At 46.2% G+C, this 16,127-nt stretch overlaps 1 protein-coding gene across 2 annotated transcripts in view; it reads left to right on the forward strand.

Moving 5' to 3' along the window:
- The window catches only part of AIR9 (Outer arm dynein light chain 1 protein), a 39,057-nt gene that overhangs the window by 3,224 nt on the left and 19,706 nt on the right, over window positions 1-16,127 (forward strand). For both annotated transcript variants that reach the window (XM_078580555.1, XM_078580556.1), the window contains exons 9-14: window positions 1,382-1,481; window positions 6,561-6,662; window positions 8,183-8,415; window positions 8,496-8,610; window positions 9,468-9,588; window positions 10,003-10,178. In XM_078580555.1, coding sequence (XP_078436681.1) covers window positions 1,382-1,481; window positions 6,561-6,662; window positions 8,183-8,415; window positions 8,496-8,610; window positions 9,468-9,588; window positions 10,003-10,178 — 847 coding nt within the window. The remainder of the gene's footprint in view (window positions 1-1,381; window positions 1,482-6,560; window positions 6,663-8,182; window positions 8,416-8,495; window positions 8,611-9,467; window positions 9,589-10,002; window positions 10,179-16,127) is intronic.

Below are 16,127 nucleotides of genomic sequence, written 5' to 3' on the forward strand. Positions count from 1 at the left end.
GTCATATTTTTCTAAAAAAATGGATTCTTTGCCGAGCCTGTATTTCAGGAAAAGATTGGATTCTTTATCATTCTCCTCATTACATTAACTAAAGAGACGTTTAGGAGTTCTTCTTCCACGGTTTTTCACATAGGCGTTCGTTGCTGGTCTTAAATCAATGGAACATGCTGATGGAAAGTAAGAGGCCCAACGATCCAATCAAGTTCTTCTATATCTGTCAAAGCTTGTCGGGGTGCTAGCCACCGAATGCTTCTGTGTGCTCTCTCTTGGAAACCTTAAACCCATCACCCAGTCGATTAACCAACAAATAAATAAAGACAAAAATCTAATTCAAAGAAAGGCTTGTCCAGTTTTCCTTTTATAAATGGAATTCCAAATGGGCCCTTAATACGGATCTCATAAAGGGACTTTGACAAATAGACGATGGATGAAAAAGAAAAAAAAACATTATCCGTCTGAACTAGAGTATTTGAGAGAAAAAGAAATAAGAAAACTGGATTTCACAAGCAGTTGCACCTACATCATTTTCAGATATCTGTGTAGACACAGTCCATCGCTTAGTTATTTTCCCCCTTTAAGTCTCACTTAAAGTCATGCCCCACAAGAGCCCCAATTTATTTAATGAACTCACAAGAGCCGCATTAAAGGCATGCCCCATCTCACTTAAAGTCCCACTGGAGAATTATAGACCATAGAGTAGGCCATGTCCATGAAACTCCCAGTGGGATTGAACCCAAATAACAGGGCTGATACATGGGGCGTTCAATGTGTGGCTTCTCTTTCTTTCCTCTAGTGAGCTGGGTTTTTGAGGCACTTCATCATACATATTAGTTTCTTTTTCCACAGTTGCCTATTTAACGACATATTTGGGTCCCCGGTATTTCTTTTATGAGAATAAAGTAGTTGTGGGTCCCATAGCCCACAGTCACTCTGGTTGGCAGTATAAATAAAGAAGAGGGAACCCGTAGGGTGCAGCTTTTTGGTTGTTGGATTTTGGAAACCACCTATCAGATGGAACCCCATATGGGGCAGTTTTTTGGTCGTTGGATTTTGGAAACTATCCATCTGAGTTCTTCTAGCAAAATCTGTCTGAAAGGTCCAAACAAAAAACATTAGGGCCCACCTAGATCATATTTTATAAAATTATTTGCTTTTAGATGACTGTCTGCTGCAGAGTCATGAGTATGTTAGAAGTAGTCAGTTCCACACTATTTTCACCTGAAAAACTGTACCAATATATGAACCATCATTGTGTCCTTAGTCTTGTTTCAACTCTGCCTTGTTGTTTCCTGTGCCTTTATTGCATTGCTGCTGAGATACGTCTATCTTGAATTAGTATTTTGGAAACCAAGTTTGAAGTTTTATACGGCCATGCTCACAGCATTTACGTGTTGAAGAAAATCCTATATTGGAGATGCCACATCTAGAAGCTGCTTCAATATTGCTTATCGGTCCAACGCTCAAAAAATTCAATGACCGAGGTATTGTGAAATTCTATTTATTTTCCTTTTTTGTCCAAAATTAATTATCGTGTAGGTTGAGTTTCATTCTACATATTTTTCTTACATTTTCTATTTGTAGACAGATGGTTAGATTTATTTTCTTTAATTGAAGTATGTGTCCATGTTGGTTGTCATGAACATTTTTTAAAAATAAATATAGAGAGATCAAACAAAATCAATGACCCTTCCAATGTGATAAATAAATATAAATGTTAAGGCCTAAAGGGCTGCCTGTGCCCTGAAAGCGGCCCTTTAAAGCATGCAAAGGTAAGACTCTCTATTGCTTGTACAACTGCGTCCAACGATGTTTCCTGTTGAGTGAAGATGACCTCATTTCTACGCAGCCATATTGCCCAGAACACCGCGAAGATTCAAGCATGTGCCTCTTGGTCCATGAGTGTTGAACCTTGAGTGTTATTCCAGATCTGGGGGGCCGCCCTGGCAGGAACTCATCCAATACATTCTGCCATAATTTTAACTTCTCATCTCGATCTGCTGCTGCTCCTGATCTCTTCCATCTCCTCTGTCTCTCTTGGTATCTTCTCGCCTGATTTTGATCCTTTTTCATTTTTTTTCCCAGTTTTTTCATTTTGGTCAAGAAATCTTTCAGAAGATCTTGTTTGTGTGATCTATAACATAGCTTCATGGGGAAGAAGGCTAGGAAGCCCGTTCAAAGCAGGAAGAGAAGAATTCAGAGAGTGAATGGATCTGCAGTCCAAACTCAAGATTTGGGAAGATCAAGATTTTTCCTCCAGCGGCCGGATTTACGGACCAGGGAAATATGGAAAGGAGATGGTCACTCTGACCTGACCCTGGTGTCCTGACTGTGGATCATGACGCCTGTCTGATCCACCGCCACTAGTGATGATCCGAATTCCAAGTGGAGAAGGAGAAGTCCAATCTTCTTAGCTGCTGGATCCTCCGGTCAAGCAGACACCAGAGATGAGGAGGGACTATTGCAATACTGTCAAAAAATTATGGGATGAAAAAGAATGAATATACCCGCGAGCAGTCTCATGATTGGCGCGGGATTCTAGAGCTGAGAGTCAGAGGCTCAGGCCCGTCAAAGTGTCTGAGAACATTCGACAATATTCATCATCAACAACTATGTTTGCAAAAGAAGCCGCACATACGAAAGAAAACTGCTGAAATTGGGGAAGAAAACCAGAACTCAGCGGCAAAGAAAAGGCAGCAGTATCGCCACAGCCGAGCGGCTCAAATTCCACCGTCATGTGTCCCAAAGTAAACTATGTTAGAACGAATCAAATCTCACAGTACAGACGGAGGATCCTACCCTACGGTCGGGAGTGGGAGATATAATGGTAGTGCCTGGGGGCCGGAGGGAGTCGGGGGCGGAAGAGGGGGGTGATACGGCTGCACCGAATTGGGGGACATCTCCATTTGACTTGTTAGACTCTTGCTATCCTTTGTTTTTTGTGGAATATTTTTTGACGGTACTGGATTGTGTATGCGAGCGATTTGTGGGACCTGCCATGGACCTACCTGCTGAGGAAGTTGGAAGTTTATGGTGCATTTTGCATTGATTTTGCAGATTTTGGGCCACAGTTTGGAAGCGAAATGTGACCGAAATTAATGGCGAGAATTTTTCAACGTGACGTGAAAATTCATTAATTCCTCTCGGGGAATTGTGTACAGCACGAAGGTAGGGTGTTAATATCCTCAGCAAAGCGGCCTGGCAGGCTGCCTTGCATATGTATATCTAGCCGTGACCAGGTCATTATTTCAGACTCATCATCTCCCAAAGCATTTCTGGGAAGCAGTATCTAATCAACCGGACCTTCGATGAAAATTTTGGGATACCGTACCTCTCTCTGTCTTTTAAGCGAAATTCTCACATCAAGTTGTTTTTCAGGACTCCAGCGCGGATATTTGTCGCGCCCTGAAAGTGTGTATTTGTCGGTACTCAGGCACGCAGAAAAGCTACCGATGCTACCAAATGAATTAATCTCCACAACCCAACAAAAAGAAGCTCACGAGGCCCTGAAGAAGCGACACATGGACATTCATTGTCTAGAAGGGAAAGAAAACTGTGGGCTGGTTGCCCGACCGACTGTAGCAAAGGGTTTACAGCGGGAAGGTATCGATTATGAGAAACGTTTGCGCCTGTTGCAAAGTTCAACACTGTTGGTGCTGATCGTACTGATCGCTGCAGCTGCTAAATGCAATGAATGCATTTCTTCATGGAGGCATGGTTTGGCTTCACACGACGACGATGCTGGGCTTTGGGGTATCATCATCAAAGGAGGATCACACGCTATTTATCAAGCACAATTGGGATGTAAGCGTACCCCCTTGACCCGAATGTGAAAATTGGGACTGGGGAAGATGGGATCCATCTGCAGGCAGCTCGTTTCTTGGCATTGGGGAAGCACACAGTGGGGACGGGACTCCTCTTTTACACGGGAGGAGGAGTTTACCTAGAAGCCTTCACTGACTCGGACTGGGCAGGGTCTGTCGATCGAGATCCACACTCCGGCTACTGCACATTTCTGGGAGCAGAACTGTTTTTAAAAGAGGAGTTTCTGAATGTTCGATGGCTGAAGCATCTTTTGGAGGACATGGGACTATGCGATGGAAGAGGAATCGACTAAGTTTTCGTTTGACGATGGCTGAAGCATCTTTTTGGAGAAGATGGACTGTACGATGGAAGAGAGGTCGACTATATTGTGACAATCAGTCAGCGTTGGATTTATTAGAAATCATTAACAATGACAGAGCGAAGCATATGGCTCTGAACAGACATTATCTTGCTGAGAACATTGACTCGGACGGCACTTTTCCAACAGCACGGTTCCAGTTGGTGATCAAAGCTCGGCATGGATAACATCCACAGCTTGCTTGGGGTGTTGGGAAAAAATCTCTCTCCACCTCCACTGGTGGGCCACACGGGTTATAAGCCACCACCAAGGCCTCTCTATTTCTCTCTGCCAGACTATCAGACACTTCGTGTGATTTGGTAATAAAGTGATCACACACGGGGGAGGATCCACTACTAAACCTCCCATGGGGAGGTTCTTTAAATAACCCACGTGGGAGACAGCTGTACGCCTTTTAAAAGGCCCAGCCCTAACCGCCTGAAGAGATATTCTTTTGGCTTTTTTTCTTGAAGTGGTTATTCCAGATCTGGGCCGCTCCTGGCAGGAACTCCTTCCCTCCTCTCATCCAACCATCTCCATGCCATTTTAACAATGAGGGCATCCCTTTGTATAGAGTCCCAGCTGGCCTCTTCTAAGGAGACGTCCACCCCTGTGGTTTGCTGGTGGGCCAACACAGCTCGGCCAAACGAGCAATTGAGTAAGAGATGGCCACAGTCTTCTTCGCCGCTTGCGCACATAGCTCTTTCCGCTGAGGCTTCTGGTAGCTGCTTCTTCCTGACAACCGTCGTTGCTAGTTTTCGTTGAAGGAACAGCCAACACATGAACCTCACCTTTGAGGGGATCTTTTGTCTCCATATGGTCCAACACGCGCAGATGACCTTCAGTTCTTCTAATATGTGTTTGCGGCTTAGCCTCGCGTAAGCATCCCACACTGAGAAGGATGTGCTGATCCAACCCCATCCTTCTTGTGTTCCTCTCAATGGACGTAAATGGATTAAAGTTTGCTGGCTTGGACGGGGTGTTGGCCAAGCATGGAATCCAGAAGCCATCCTAGAACTCCCAAGTGGTGGCACGAGGGTTTGGTGTAAGGGTGAACATGCATGGGAATACTTGTCTTTAGCATACCCAGAGCCGACCATGGGTCTAGCCAAGATCAGAATGCAATGTTGTCCCCTAGCCTGGCTTTGAAGAATTCCTGAACTTGAGGAAATACATAGCCTCAGTCCCTGCCAGAATGCAGAGGACCTTCAGAGTGGAGCAGTGCAACTCTCCAAGTCCAAACTAGATCCATAGTTGTCCTTATAACCCCTGTAACCATATCTGTCTCTGGTCCCATAAGTATGTTCTCCTACTCGGCCAATAATGCTATGTTCAAATCTTGCATTTTAAATACTCCTAGCCCCCTTAAATGGATTGGTTTGCACACAATGTCCCACCACATGAGGGGCATCCCTCATCCTTCCTCTGACCCTGAGCTTTTCGATAGTAATCTTCTCATTATACCCTCCAGGTGCTTGTTGACCCTCACTGGTAATTTCACTGCCTAGAGGCAGAAGATGGGTATCCCATCCCTTCTCCAGTTCTGGTTGCCAATCCGTGTTCTTGATACAAACCCCAGTCAATGGCAGACCCAAATAATTCATGGATAATGTCCCATTCGACGTTCCCAAGGCCTTGAAACATAAGACTTCCTCCTCTTGCTATACCCCAAAAGCCGACAAAGGCTGACTCAGTGCCGTTGAAATGTAATCAAATGAGTTTCAAACAGTTCCGGCAGTATGGTATCATCTGCATATTGTAATAGACGGATACTCGCCAGGAAGCTAGGGGTCCGAAATCCTTTCAGCAGCTTGTTTGAGCAAGCCTCTGTTTTGCTTATGGCAAAGGAATCCAATGCCAAGACAAAAAGCAGCGGTGCTAGAGGGTATCCTAGTCTGACCCCTTGTTGCGGCTTAATCCACACCTTTCGAGCACCAACATCAAAAGAGAGTGAGATGTAATTTATCTTGAACTTGATATCAATGTCTAGATTGATATCATTGATCTTTACTTATTCTCATCTACGGGTTTCATCTATGATTATCAACCACTGGCACAGTGTCTTGAGATTCAGGAGTTATATATTGTCTTTTATGCATATTCTATTGATAACACAGCCTTTGATCTTCACAGTCGTACTTGTGTTCTCAGGTTGTACCTTTTGTCCTTTATAGTTAAACTTACTGTTCGACTTATTATTCTAGATCTATAATGTCAGAACGTCTATCTTTCAAAAAAAGAACATCAGAGTGTCAAAGATCAAACATTATTTCAGCAACAACAAGCTAATATTGTTACAGTCTTATATTGAGTAAATTATTATGCTATGGATTTTCAACATCAATATCTCTTTCTATTTTTCTGTCCGTCATCATAACGGCTTTGTAATATTTCTATGCAGATCTTTCTCTCGAAGAGGTTGATCTGGCGAAAAAGTACCCAGCACATGCGGCATTATGCATCAGATATGGTTGGGAGCTTACTCCCCCTGATCGTTCCATGGGTAACCTCCTTTTTCCCTGGTTCTCCAAATTGATCACCAGAGAAACTAGATTTTTTGCTTGGCTCTGTTGAACTGTGCTTGTTGTATGACTGTCAATATTTGCAAGATCTTATTTTAATGTTCGGTTACTTTTTTTTTTACATCTTGTTGTATTAAGTATGGGATTTTTTTTATCATTGCGTTTTCATTTATTTGCTACGATGCTCACCCATGACTTCTTTGTCAAGGACTTGCAGCGATAAGCGTGTGAAAAGTGGATAGTGGGATTCGTCGAGTTATTTTGTAATTTATTTAGGAGATGAAGTTAGTTTGTTGGCGACTATTGAGAAGTGAGAAAAGGAGGGGATCATTTGTAATCTAGCAGAATCTCAACTTATTGATCTTGGCAGAGAAGAGAACCCTGATATAGAGGGCATCACTTCTGCTCTAGCTTCGTTTCAATAATATTGTTGCCCGCTCTTCTTTGTTTCGTAGGAGTTTTCCCCATCTGCTAGGCCGTGAACTCATTTTATTGGAATCTTCTGATTCTTCAATTCGTATCCCATTGCTGTGTGTCGGGATCTCCCGGTCCTCTTAAAATTGTCATTCGATGGTGGTGGGAGGCCCCTCTTGTGGACTACCTTTGTCGGTCCTTACTATCTATTTCTAACTGTCAATCCTTGTTTAAAATTCGGAAGCAGAATTTTGTGTCACGTGCCAAGTGGTTTGTGAAGGCATCTCGATTAACCTGTTCTGCATGAGCTTCAGATTTAGGTCAGCTCGCCAGTTTGTCTTCCATGAGACGACAGTTCACTATTTATATAGGTTTTGGCCACATCCAACAAACTGCTGCATGATGTAATATAAGGGGTGCATGTGAGACTTGCTTCGTGCTGCTGTTTGTTTGCATTCTGAAGCTGGAAACTCTTTCCTAGAAACTCTTTGCTGATAATTTGACTTGGGTGAATGTGTAAGAAGCTCGGAACCTAGATTTTCTCTAAGCTTCAGCTTGTGGGGATCAATTTTTAGGTTTTTCTAATGTGTATCTAAGTCTCTGTGGATCTTACTCCATTTACTGACCTCGGTATATTTATAAAGTGAGGATCGGCCCTGTTTTGAATTGAAACCTTCGCACATTTTTTCTGTACAAATATTATATCTTCCAACTTACATTTGATTAACGTCCATGGAATTTGAATCATGGAAGATGGGGTTTTATTTTGATGATTAATCCGTCACAATTAAATCTCCTCCGGAAGAACTGTTCATTGCTTTGTTGTAGATTGTGAATAGAAACTCTGATCTTTTGAGCTCTTTCTCGTTCAAAGAAGGCTTAAACGATTTTTAGTGGTGTCTCCAAGGCTCTTTTACGTGCTCTTGATTTTATGCTTTTCATCGAATATATTCCATCGGTATATCTTTAACGTCTAGTGTCTTGCGCTTAACCTAATTTTCTTCATCAGCTTATGACTTCGCTGGACTTGGAGATCAATCAATTTGATGCCGTTTCTAATTTCGTTCCCATTCCTTTTACTAAACAGAATCAACGTTTCGCTTCCTTACTGAATATTGGAAGGACCATGTGCCACCCGGCTACTTACTCAAGAAAGCTTCAGTCGACCGACCATTTGAGGAAGATGAATGTCGATGTCATTTCATATTTGTTAAGGATTCAACGACCAGCAACGTCGCTGAGCTGTGCCTCAAGTATCAGTGGTTCATTGGAGAGAAAACACCTACTAACTTTGTCCCTATCACTGGGGCTGCCACTGAGGTATGCTCTGAATTGGGAAGGGGGAACGATACTAGTTTAATCATTTACTATTCTCTTTTCGTTGTGCTTTTTTGGAGCAGGTTTACTGGCCAAAGCATGAGGATATTGGTAGATATATTAAGGTTGAATGCACTCCAATTTTGGAGGGAGTTGAGCATTCCCCTATATTTGCTATTTCATCGCCGGTTTCTCCAGGTCTATTTGATTTTAGTCCATATTGTAATATTCTTCAGTTCATACTTTTTGTTCGAATGAATGTGAAGTTCGTTAATTGGGTCCTTGTTTGAATTTATTGCGATTATTCTTCTATAGTATGTTGATATCATGTGTAAATATTGGGTATGAGATTGATTATTGGTTAGATTACTCTTAACGAGTCTATAGATTTTATTTTTAAAAGGAACTGGGAAATGAATCTCATATTACACCTAAGCACGTTTCTTAGTAGGTTTGAGTCTGTAATCACTCTTCTTTTTATGATAACCATCTTATATCAGGGAATCATGAACTTTTTACTTTTAAAATTCCAGGTATATTGTTGTAAGAGTGTTGTCGTTTTAAGTTAATTCTTAGATTGACTCAACTCTATCAAATATGCCCAAGTTCACTGTAAATGGCTTTTTGACCTCCCAAATTAAACTCGTTTACTCAGCCCGCTAAGGGCATGCCATGTAATTTTTGGTTAAAATTCTTTGCCCTGGTAACCTGCATTCAGAATTAGGATTGCCCAGCTCTCCCTTCCAATAACAGAGAAGAAGCAATGTGGTTTACTGTGCTACAGATAAACGATGGGGTATCCATCTTTTACCTATCAAGAGATTTTTTGTACATTTGTCTGCGGATGAATGACTTTCACATTTGAATTTAATATCTTGTTTCAAGGGCTTTAAGCTCAACCATCCCATCTTTCCTGTGTGAAGAAAGAACTGTAGAAACCCTGCAGCTGAAAATTTTGAAAGATTACTATTATCTCTTGATGTTCTGAGAATATCAAATATTTTGATTTGACTTCCCATAAAACTGCCGTGAGCTTACATCAATGGAATCTGCAGGCACTAGATGTCCAAAAGTTGTTAGTCTTAATGTCTCGGGGGTACTAGTGGAAGGCAATACAATCAGAGGCTCTGCAGAGATTGCATGGTGTGGGGGGCCACCTGGGAAATGCGTTGTAAGGTGAACAATCATCTTTTTTCAGCCAGTGTTTTTTTTGAACAATTTTTTCAGCCAGGGTTTGCCAAGGATGACAAGTTCCTCAACTACAAGGGGTGAAATGAAGCCGTCCTCATTCACGGCTAGGATGGCAATGTCAAAATTGGCATCCTAGCAGCAGAAAAAATGATGAGGACAAAGACAACACATCATCATCCTTTGTCTTCTGACAGAGTAAGAATAGAGAAAGTGATGAGAGAACAATTATGACTCATCATTATCAAGCATCAATAATTTGTGGCTGAAGGACAATGACAAGTCTTCATCATCCTCTCATTCTTACCTGTGGTGTCAGCAAATCTTATTTACAGCTTAAACTTCTCACGTACCTATCTGCATTTTATGGCAGATTTAATGTGGTTCGATCTTATGTTTCAGCTGGTTGAGGAGAAGGTGGAACAGCAGTCCTGTTGTAATACCTGGAGCAGAAGATGAAGACTATATCTTGAGGGCCGATGACATAGACTGTAGTCTGGTTTTCATGTGCACACCCGTGACAGAAGAGGGCGTCAAAGGGGAGACACAGTATGCGATGACTGATTTTGTAAAAGCAGGTGGGTATTTTCAGGAGATTATTTTTCAGCTGCATATTTCTCTTTCAACATGATTTTTTCTGGTTATGATTTTTTCCTTCGTTTCGTATTTCTGGGTTTTTTCTGTGCTAAAAGAACACATTTTAATTTTGAATTGAAAGGATATGAAAAATTCTTATTGTTGTCTGTGGTCTTTGGAGATGATGGCAAATTTGGCATTATCATAAAAAATCTAGTCATCATCATCTGCAGCTTGAGTAGAGCTTGTACGAGTAGAGCTTTGGGGCTCTTCACGTGTACCTTTGGGTGGTTACAGCTTAAATCATCTTTCAAAAAAAAATCATCTGCAACGCGAGTGATGATGATGGTTCCATCATCCTACTTGTAGATGAGTGACAATTTTTTTTTTGAATAATATAGAAGATCACCCAACTTGGTGACCCTCCGTGCACATGGACGGGTCTAGGCCAAAAAGCCCATCCTTCCGCCCCTATCCACCCCCTCATCCAGGACCAAACAAACAAAAAACCAGTCTCTCAACATCATTTTTTGCCCTTTCCACCGACATTGCCGCCCCCTTGGAAACGACCTCGTTGCGGTGAGTCCATATCGCCCAAAGCACCGCGAATCTTAGCCCCCGCTCCTTGTCAGTCCCCTGCTTGCGCCGCGACAGTGTGGCCCATAGCTGCGAGCTCGACGTAACCTCTGCCAGCCCCTGGCTAGCCCACAGCGCCCGAGCAAGCCGACACTGGAAGAACAGATGCTCGCACTCCTCTTCCTCTTCACTACACACAAGGCATAGTGAGGATTCAGCAGGGAAGAACCTTCGCCGTCTCACACGGGTCATTGTCCGCTTCCTGGCGAGCAACCATACAAACACCCTAACCTTTAAGGGAATCTTTTGCCTCCAAATTGAGCGACATGCCCTTAAGATGATTGGGTCCTCATAGTGGTGTGGTCTCAAAATCTGGTAAACACCTCGGCTGGAGAACGGACCCGATGCCCATACCCACCCATCTGTCGTCCCCTCCATTGGCCTCCAGTTGCTCAGAGTTTGCTGAAGGCGTAAGAAATCCTCCACCCGTTGACTAGATAAGATGGCCGCAAAAGTTGGACACCACACTCCATCCCAATACTCTTCCACCAAGGCATGCCGGTGACGGGCAAGGGAATATAGGCGAGGGAACAGATCACAGAGTCGTCCATGCGACGACCAATTGTCCGTCCAGAACCTGAAGCCGGTGCCATTCCCCAATTGAGCCCGGAAAAACTCCTTGACCACTGTCCATACCTTCCTCAGCCCTCTCTAAAAAGCCGACTTCACTCGCACATTACGCATCATCTCCCAATCCAAATTGGATCCGTATCTGTCCCTCACCACCTCCTTAATCAAGTCATCCTCCGGTCCCACAATCCGTCTAACCCATTTCGTCAATAATGCCACATTTAGTGTATTTAGGTCAGGCACCCCAAGTCCCCCCTGTTTAGTTGGCGTGCAGATGTCATTCCATGACACCAGCGCCATGACCCGTCCTTCCCCCGCATTTGCCCCCTTCCAGAAAAATCTCCGCATGATCCCGCTCAGGCGTTTCTCAACACCCATCGGGATTTTAAACACGGATAGATAAAAAGATGGAATTGCTGATAATACCGATCGCAGCAGCACTAGTCTCCCCCCTCGCGACAAGACTCTTTGCTTCCACCCCTCCAACCGTCTCTCCACCTTCTCCACCACTGGTTGCCAGTATGCTTGTTGTAGGCTATCAACCGACAGGGGTAGCCCCAGGTATCTCATAGGCAGTGAACCCGCTGGCGTCTCAAGCGCACTGGCACACTGGGTCTCCTCCTCCATCGAGAGGCCGAAATCCACAAATTCCAATTTTCCTTTGTTGATGTGCAGTCCCGAACACTCTGCGAACACCCGCAAGAGTGCCGCCAAATTCTTGGCCTCCTCTACCGATCCCTCGATTAAGAACAGTGTATCATCGGCATATTGTAGCAGAGGGATGCCCAATGGCTGGCTCGGCGTCTGAAAACCTTTAATACAACCCCTTCCACATACCAAAGAAGTACTTATGGCTAGTACATCAGCTGCCAGAACAAAAAGCATCAGCGCTAGTGGACACCCTTGTCTGAGCCCTCTCTGCGGTCTGATCCACCCCCCTTCTGGGTGTCCATTTACCAACACGGCAAACGACTGAGACGTCACACATCGCTTCACCCATTTGATCCATTCCTCCGGGAAACCCCTCCTTCGTAATGCTGCCCATAGGAACCGCCAATCCAAAGAATCATATGCCTTCGCAAAATCTACCTTCCACATGAACCCCTTGGTTCCATTCTTCTTCCACGAAGCAATAATCTCCCCTGCCAGGACTGCACAATCAACCAGCTGTCTCCCCGGAACAAAAGCAGACTGAAACGGCCCAACCAAGTCCCCAAGTACCCCTTGTAATCTATTAGCCAGTACCTTAACCACAATAAGATATATGGAGTTGGATAACGATATGGGCCGGTAGTCGCCTACATTCTCTGCTCCTTGCCGCTTCGGTAGTAAGAATAAGAAGGATTTGTTTATCCTTTCCATATTAGCTTGAGGGTTCCTGAGCTCCCCCAATGTGGCGAACACATCATCTTTAACCTCACTCCAGAACTCCTTGTAGAAAAATACCGGTATGCCGTCCGGTCCTGGGGCGCCTTCGCCATTCAGCCCTGCCATAGCTGCCCTAACCTCCTCCATATCAAAAGGCCGCACCAGACCATCTCTCTGCCCTTGCGTTAACTGAGACGCCCCTTGTCCCGTCCACCGCCAACTGTTCTGACCCCCCTGCCGTGACATCGATCTAAAGTGCTCCGCCATTGCTCGACCCACTGACTGTGTCCCTGTAACCCTTTGCGAACCGACCTGCACTGATAATATCTGATTCACTCTTCTTCGGCCATTTGCTGCAAGGTGGAAAAACCTCGTGTTTGCATCCCCCTCCTTTAGCCATAGCTGCCGGGATCTTTGTCTCCAATCCATTTCCTCCTTCCTATCCTCCTGCCACCACACATCTCCACTTCTTTCGCTCCTGAATCTCCACACCCATTAATGTCCGACCGTCCTCCAACTCATCCAGTTCTCTAATTCTTGTGAGGGCCTCGACTCTCACTTTACATCTCGCCTCCCTTATCCTCCTTCTGTAGCTTTTCAAGTGATCTCTCAGCCCATCAATGCGAGATGCCAATCTGCTCGCCCCTGGCTCCTGCTCAGAATGTGTCCGCCATATGTCCTTTACCTCCTCTTTGAAACCCCCTTCTCGTAACCATGACTTGTCAAATTTAAAGTATGTGGTCCGCCCATGGCCCTCATGGGACTGCCACATGATCGGTGTATGGTCCGATATAGGCCTAGGCAGGGCTCTTACATCTGCCCCCGGGCACCTCTCCATCAACTCCACTGAGCATAAGAACCTATCCAGCCGGGACTTATAAGCCGCTCTCGCCGAACTCCTCCATGTGAAACAACAGTCACTTGGCCCCATCTCCTGCAGCCCTGCTTCCGCCAAAAATGCCCAGAACTCCTCCGACCCTTGGTCTCGTCCCCCCCCCCCATTAGGCCTATCATCTGCCCTCAAGGTCACATTAAAATCCCCCCGATCAACAATGGCATCCCTCGGAATTTTTCCACAAGTTCCGCCAGCTCCAACCATAGCCCCTCCCTCAGACTGACGTTCACAGGTCCATACACTGAAGCTATAACCATCCCCAAACCATCATTTCGTGTCAACCTTACTGCCACTGTGAATTGGCCATGCCATGCCTCCTCCTTCTTTAAGACCGCCTCGTTCCAAGCAACCAGCACCCCCCCTGATCGCCCGATTGCATTCACCGACTCGAACCCCTCCAGCAGACTTCCTCCAACCCCACGCCAGTCCCCTGCTCCACACTCTTCCAGCATCGTCTCCTGCAAGGACAACACTGTGGCACCCCACTCCCTTAAGTATTTGCCCACAATCCCTCTCCTCTTGGCATCCCAGAGCCCCCACACATTCCATGATATGCATTTCATGGGGACCGACACAGACCCCTTCGGTCCTTTTGAGTCTCCACGAAGCCTCTGAGCACACCCACAATTCTGTCTTGTGTCGCATTGTCGACCTCGGTCACCACCGCCTCCCTCTCCGGCTCAAGTGTCTCCTCTATCACACTCTCCTCCATTGCCCTGCTTCTCAATTTATTTGCTTTCCTCTCCATCTTGTCTCGCCTCGTCTTTCCCACTCTTACTGCCATCCATTCTGGGGGGAACTGCATCCTCCCACCTTTCTCAACCTCCAGCCATATCTTCTCTCCGTCGACGTTCTTGATAAAGATTTGCTGCCGCTCATAACCAATGCTCCGACCCAGTAAATCACCCCTTAATAGCCGTCTCCCTCTGGGCAATCGCATTATGCCCTTTCTCCTAGCCCCTTTCTGGTCACTCGCTCCCGAACTCTGGATCTCCATCCTGCCATCACTTGCATTATCACTTACATTCACATCCTGCGATACTCGCGGGCTCTCCGCCACATTATTCCCCTCTGCCATCACCTTCCTGCTTCCTGCCTCCCTCTCTTCCACCTCCCCTTCGCCATCCTTTACATCCGTCACCATCTCCCCTTCCCTTTCAGACAGCCTCTTTCGCCTCTCGCCACCGGCCGGCCCATCCCCAGAATCCTGACCTCCCATATCAGGTGGGGCTGGTGGTTGACGCTCCAGTACTCTAACATTATATGTGCCGTTTCGACCCTGCAGCAGAACCCGCGCCGACGCCACCGCATCCTCCTTCACTGCCACATCCAACACCGCCAAATCCGGATCACCCGACTCTAGGCCCGATGAGACGACCCCTCGCAGCCGCCCGAAAGATCGGACCAATGCCTCCATATTCCGGGTGGAACGATATGCAGCTAGTACTCCCCTGACGTCAATAATAGCCAGCCTCGATGCTCTATCCACGACCTTCCCTGTCCAGATGATGCGCTGCCAAGTGAGTCTGGCTTCCCCAATCACCTGCCTCCACCCACACACTGCTATGCATTCAGCCACCGGAACTTGTCGGATCAATATCTCTCCCGTCTCCAATTTCTTTACTTCCGCCCCCTTCATCTCCGGGAATTTCCTCACCAATGCCCCTCGTACTTCCTCTTCTCTCACTTCACCGGCTTCAATCTTCCCAACAATGCACACGGCCTGGGTAATGCTCACCTGCCTCGCAATCAATAATTTGTTTGTTTTTCTATGATCCGAGGCCACTTCTGGGCATTGCACTTGTCGATGTCCCACCCTCCGACATCGCCTGCAAATGAACGAACTCCGGCAATCACGTGCATGATGCCCCCACCCCAAACACCTGAAGCAAATAGACCCCTTCTCTCGACCCCTGCCCCCCACCGTCTCGCTCCTCCTTCGCCACGGCTGTCCATGCCCATTGCCATCCTCCGCCCATCCTGGCTCCCTTCCCCCGCGCTTTCTCACCTCCGTCCACCCCTTCTCTTGCCCCGGCATGTCTGTCACGCCCTGCTCAGTACCTCCTCCAAAGGTCCTCTCCCCCACCTCCGACTCCCCTTCACCAATGCCATGCACCTCTGGTCTTCCCCGGACTGTCTCTCCCTTTTTTTTTTTCTTCCCTACGGTCCTCCTTCGTGCTCCTCCTATCGACCACCCCCAAACAATTTTTTTTTTTTTTCTTCTACGCTCCTTCATGCTCCTTCTCCTTCAGCTTCCGCAGATGGCCTTCCCCCTTTCTTTCACCGACGACCATCGTCAGCCTCCTCCATCGCCAGATTCCTCTCCGTCGCCCTTCGTCGCCCGCCGTTGACCTCCCGACCTCCGTCGACCTCCCCCTCCTCTCGTCGACCTCCCGACCTCCGTCGACCTCCCTCCTGTCGGCCTCTCCCCCGTCGACCTCTCCCCGTCGACCTCTCCCCGTCGACCTCTCCCGTCGACCTC

Source organism: Wolffia australiana, chromosome 9 (genome assembly GCF_029677425.1).
Source record: "Wolffia australiana isolate 7733 chromosome 9, ASM2967742v1".
In the NCBI taxonomy this organism is placed as follows: Eukaryota; Viridiplantae; Streptophyta; class Magnoliopsida; order Alismatales; family Araceae; genus Wolffia; species Wolffia australiana.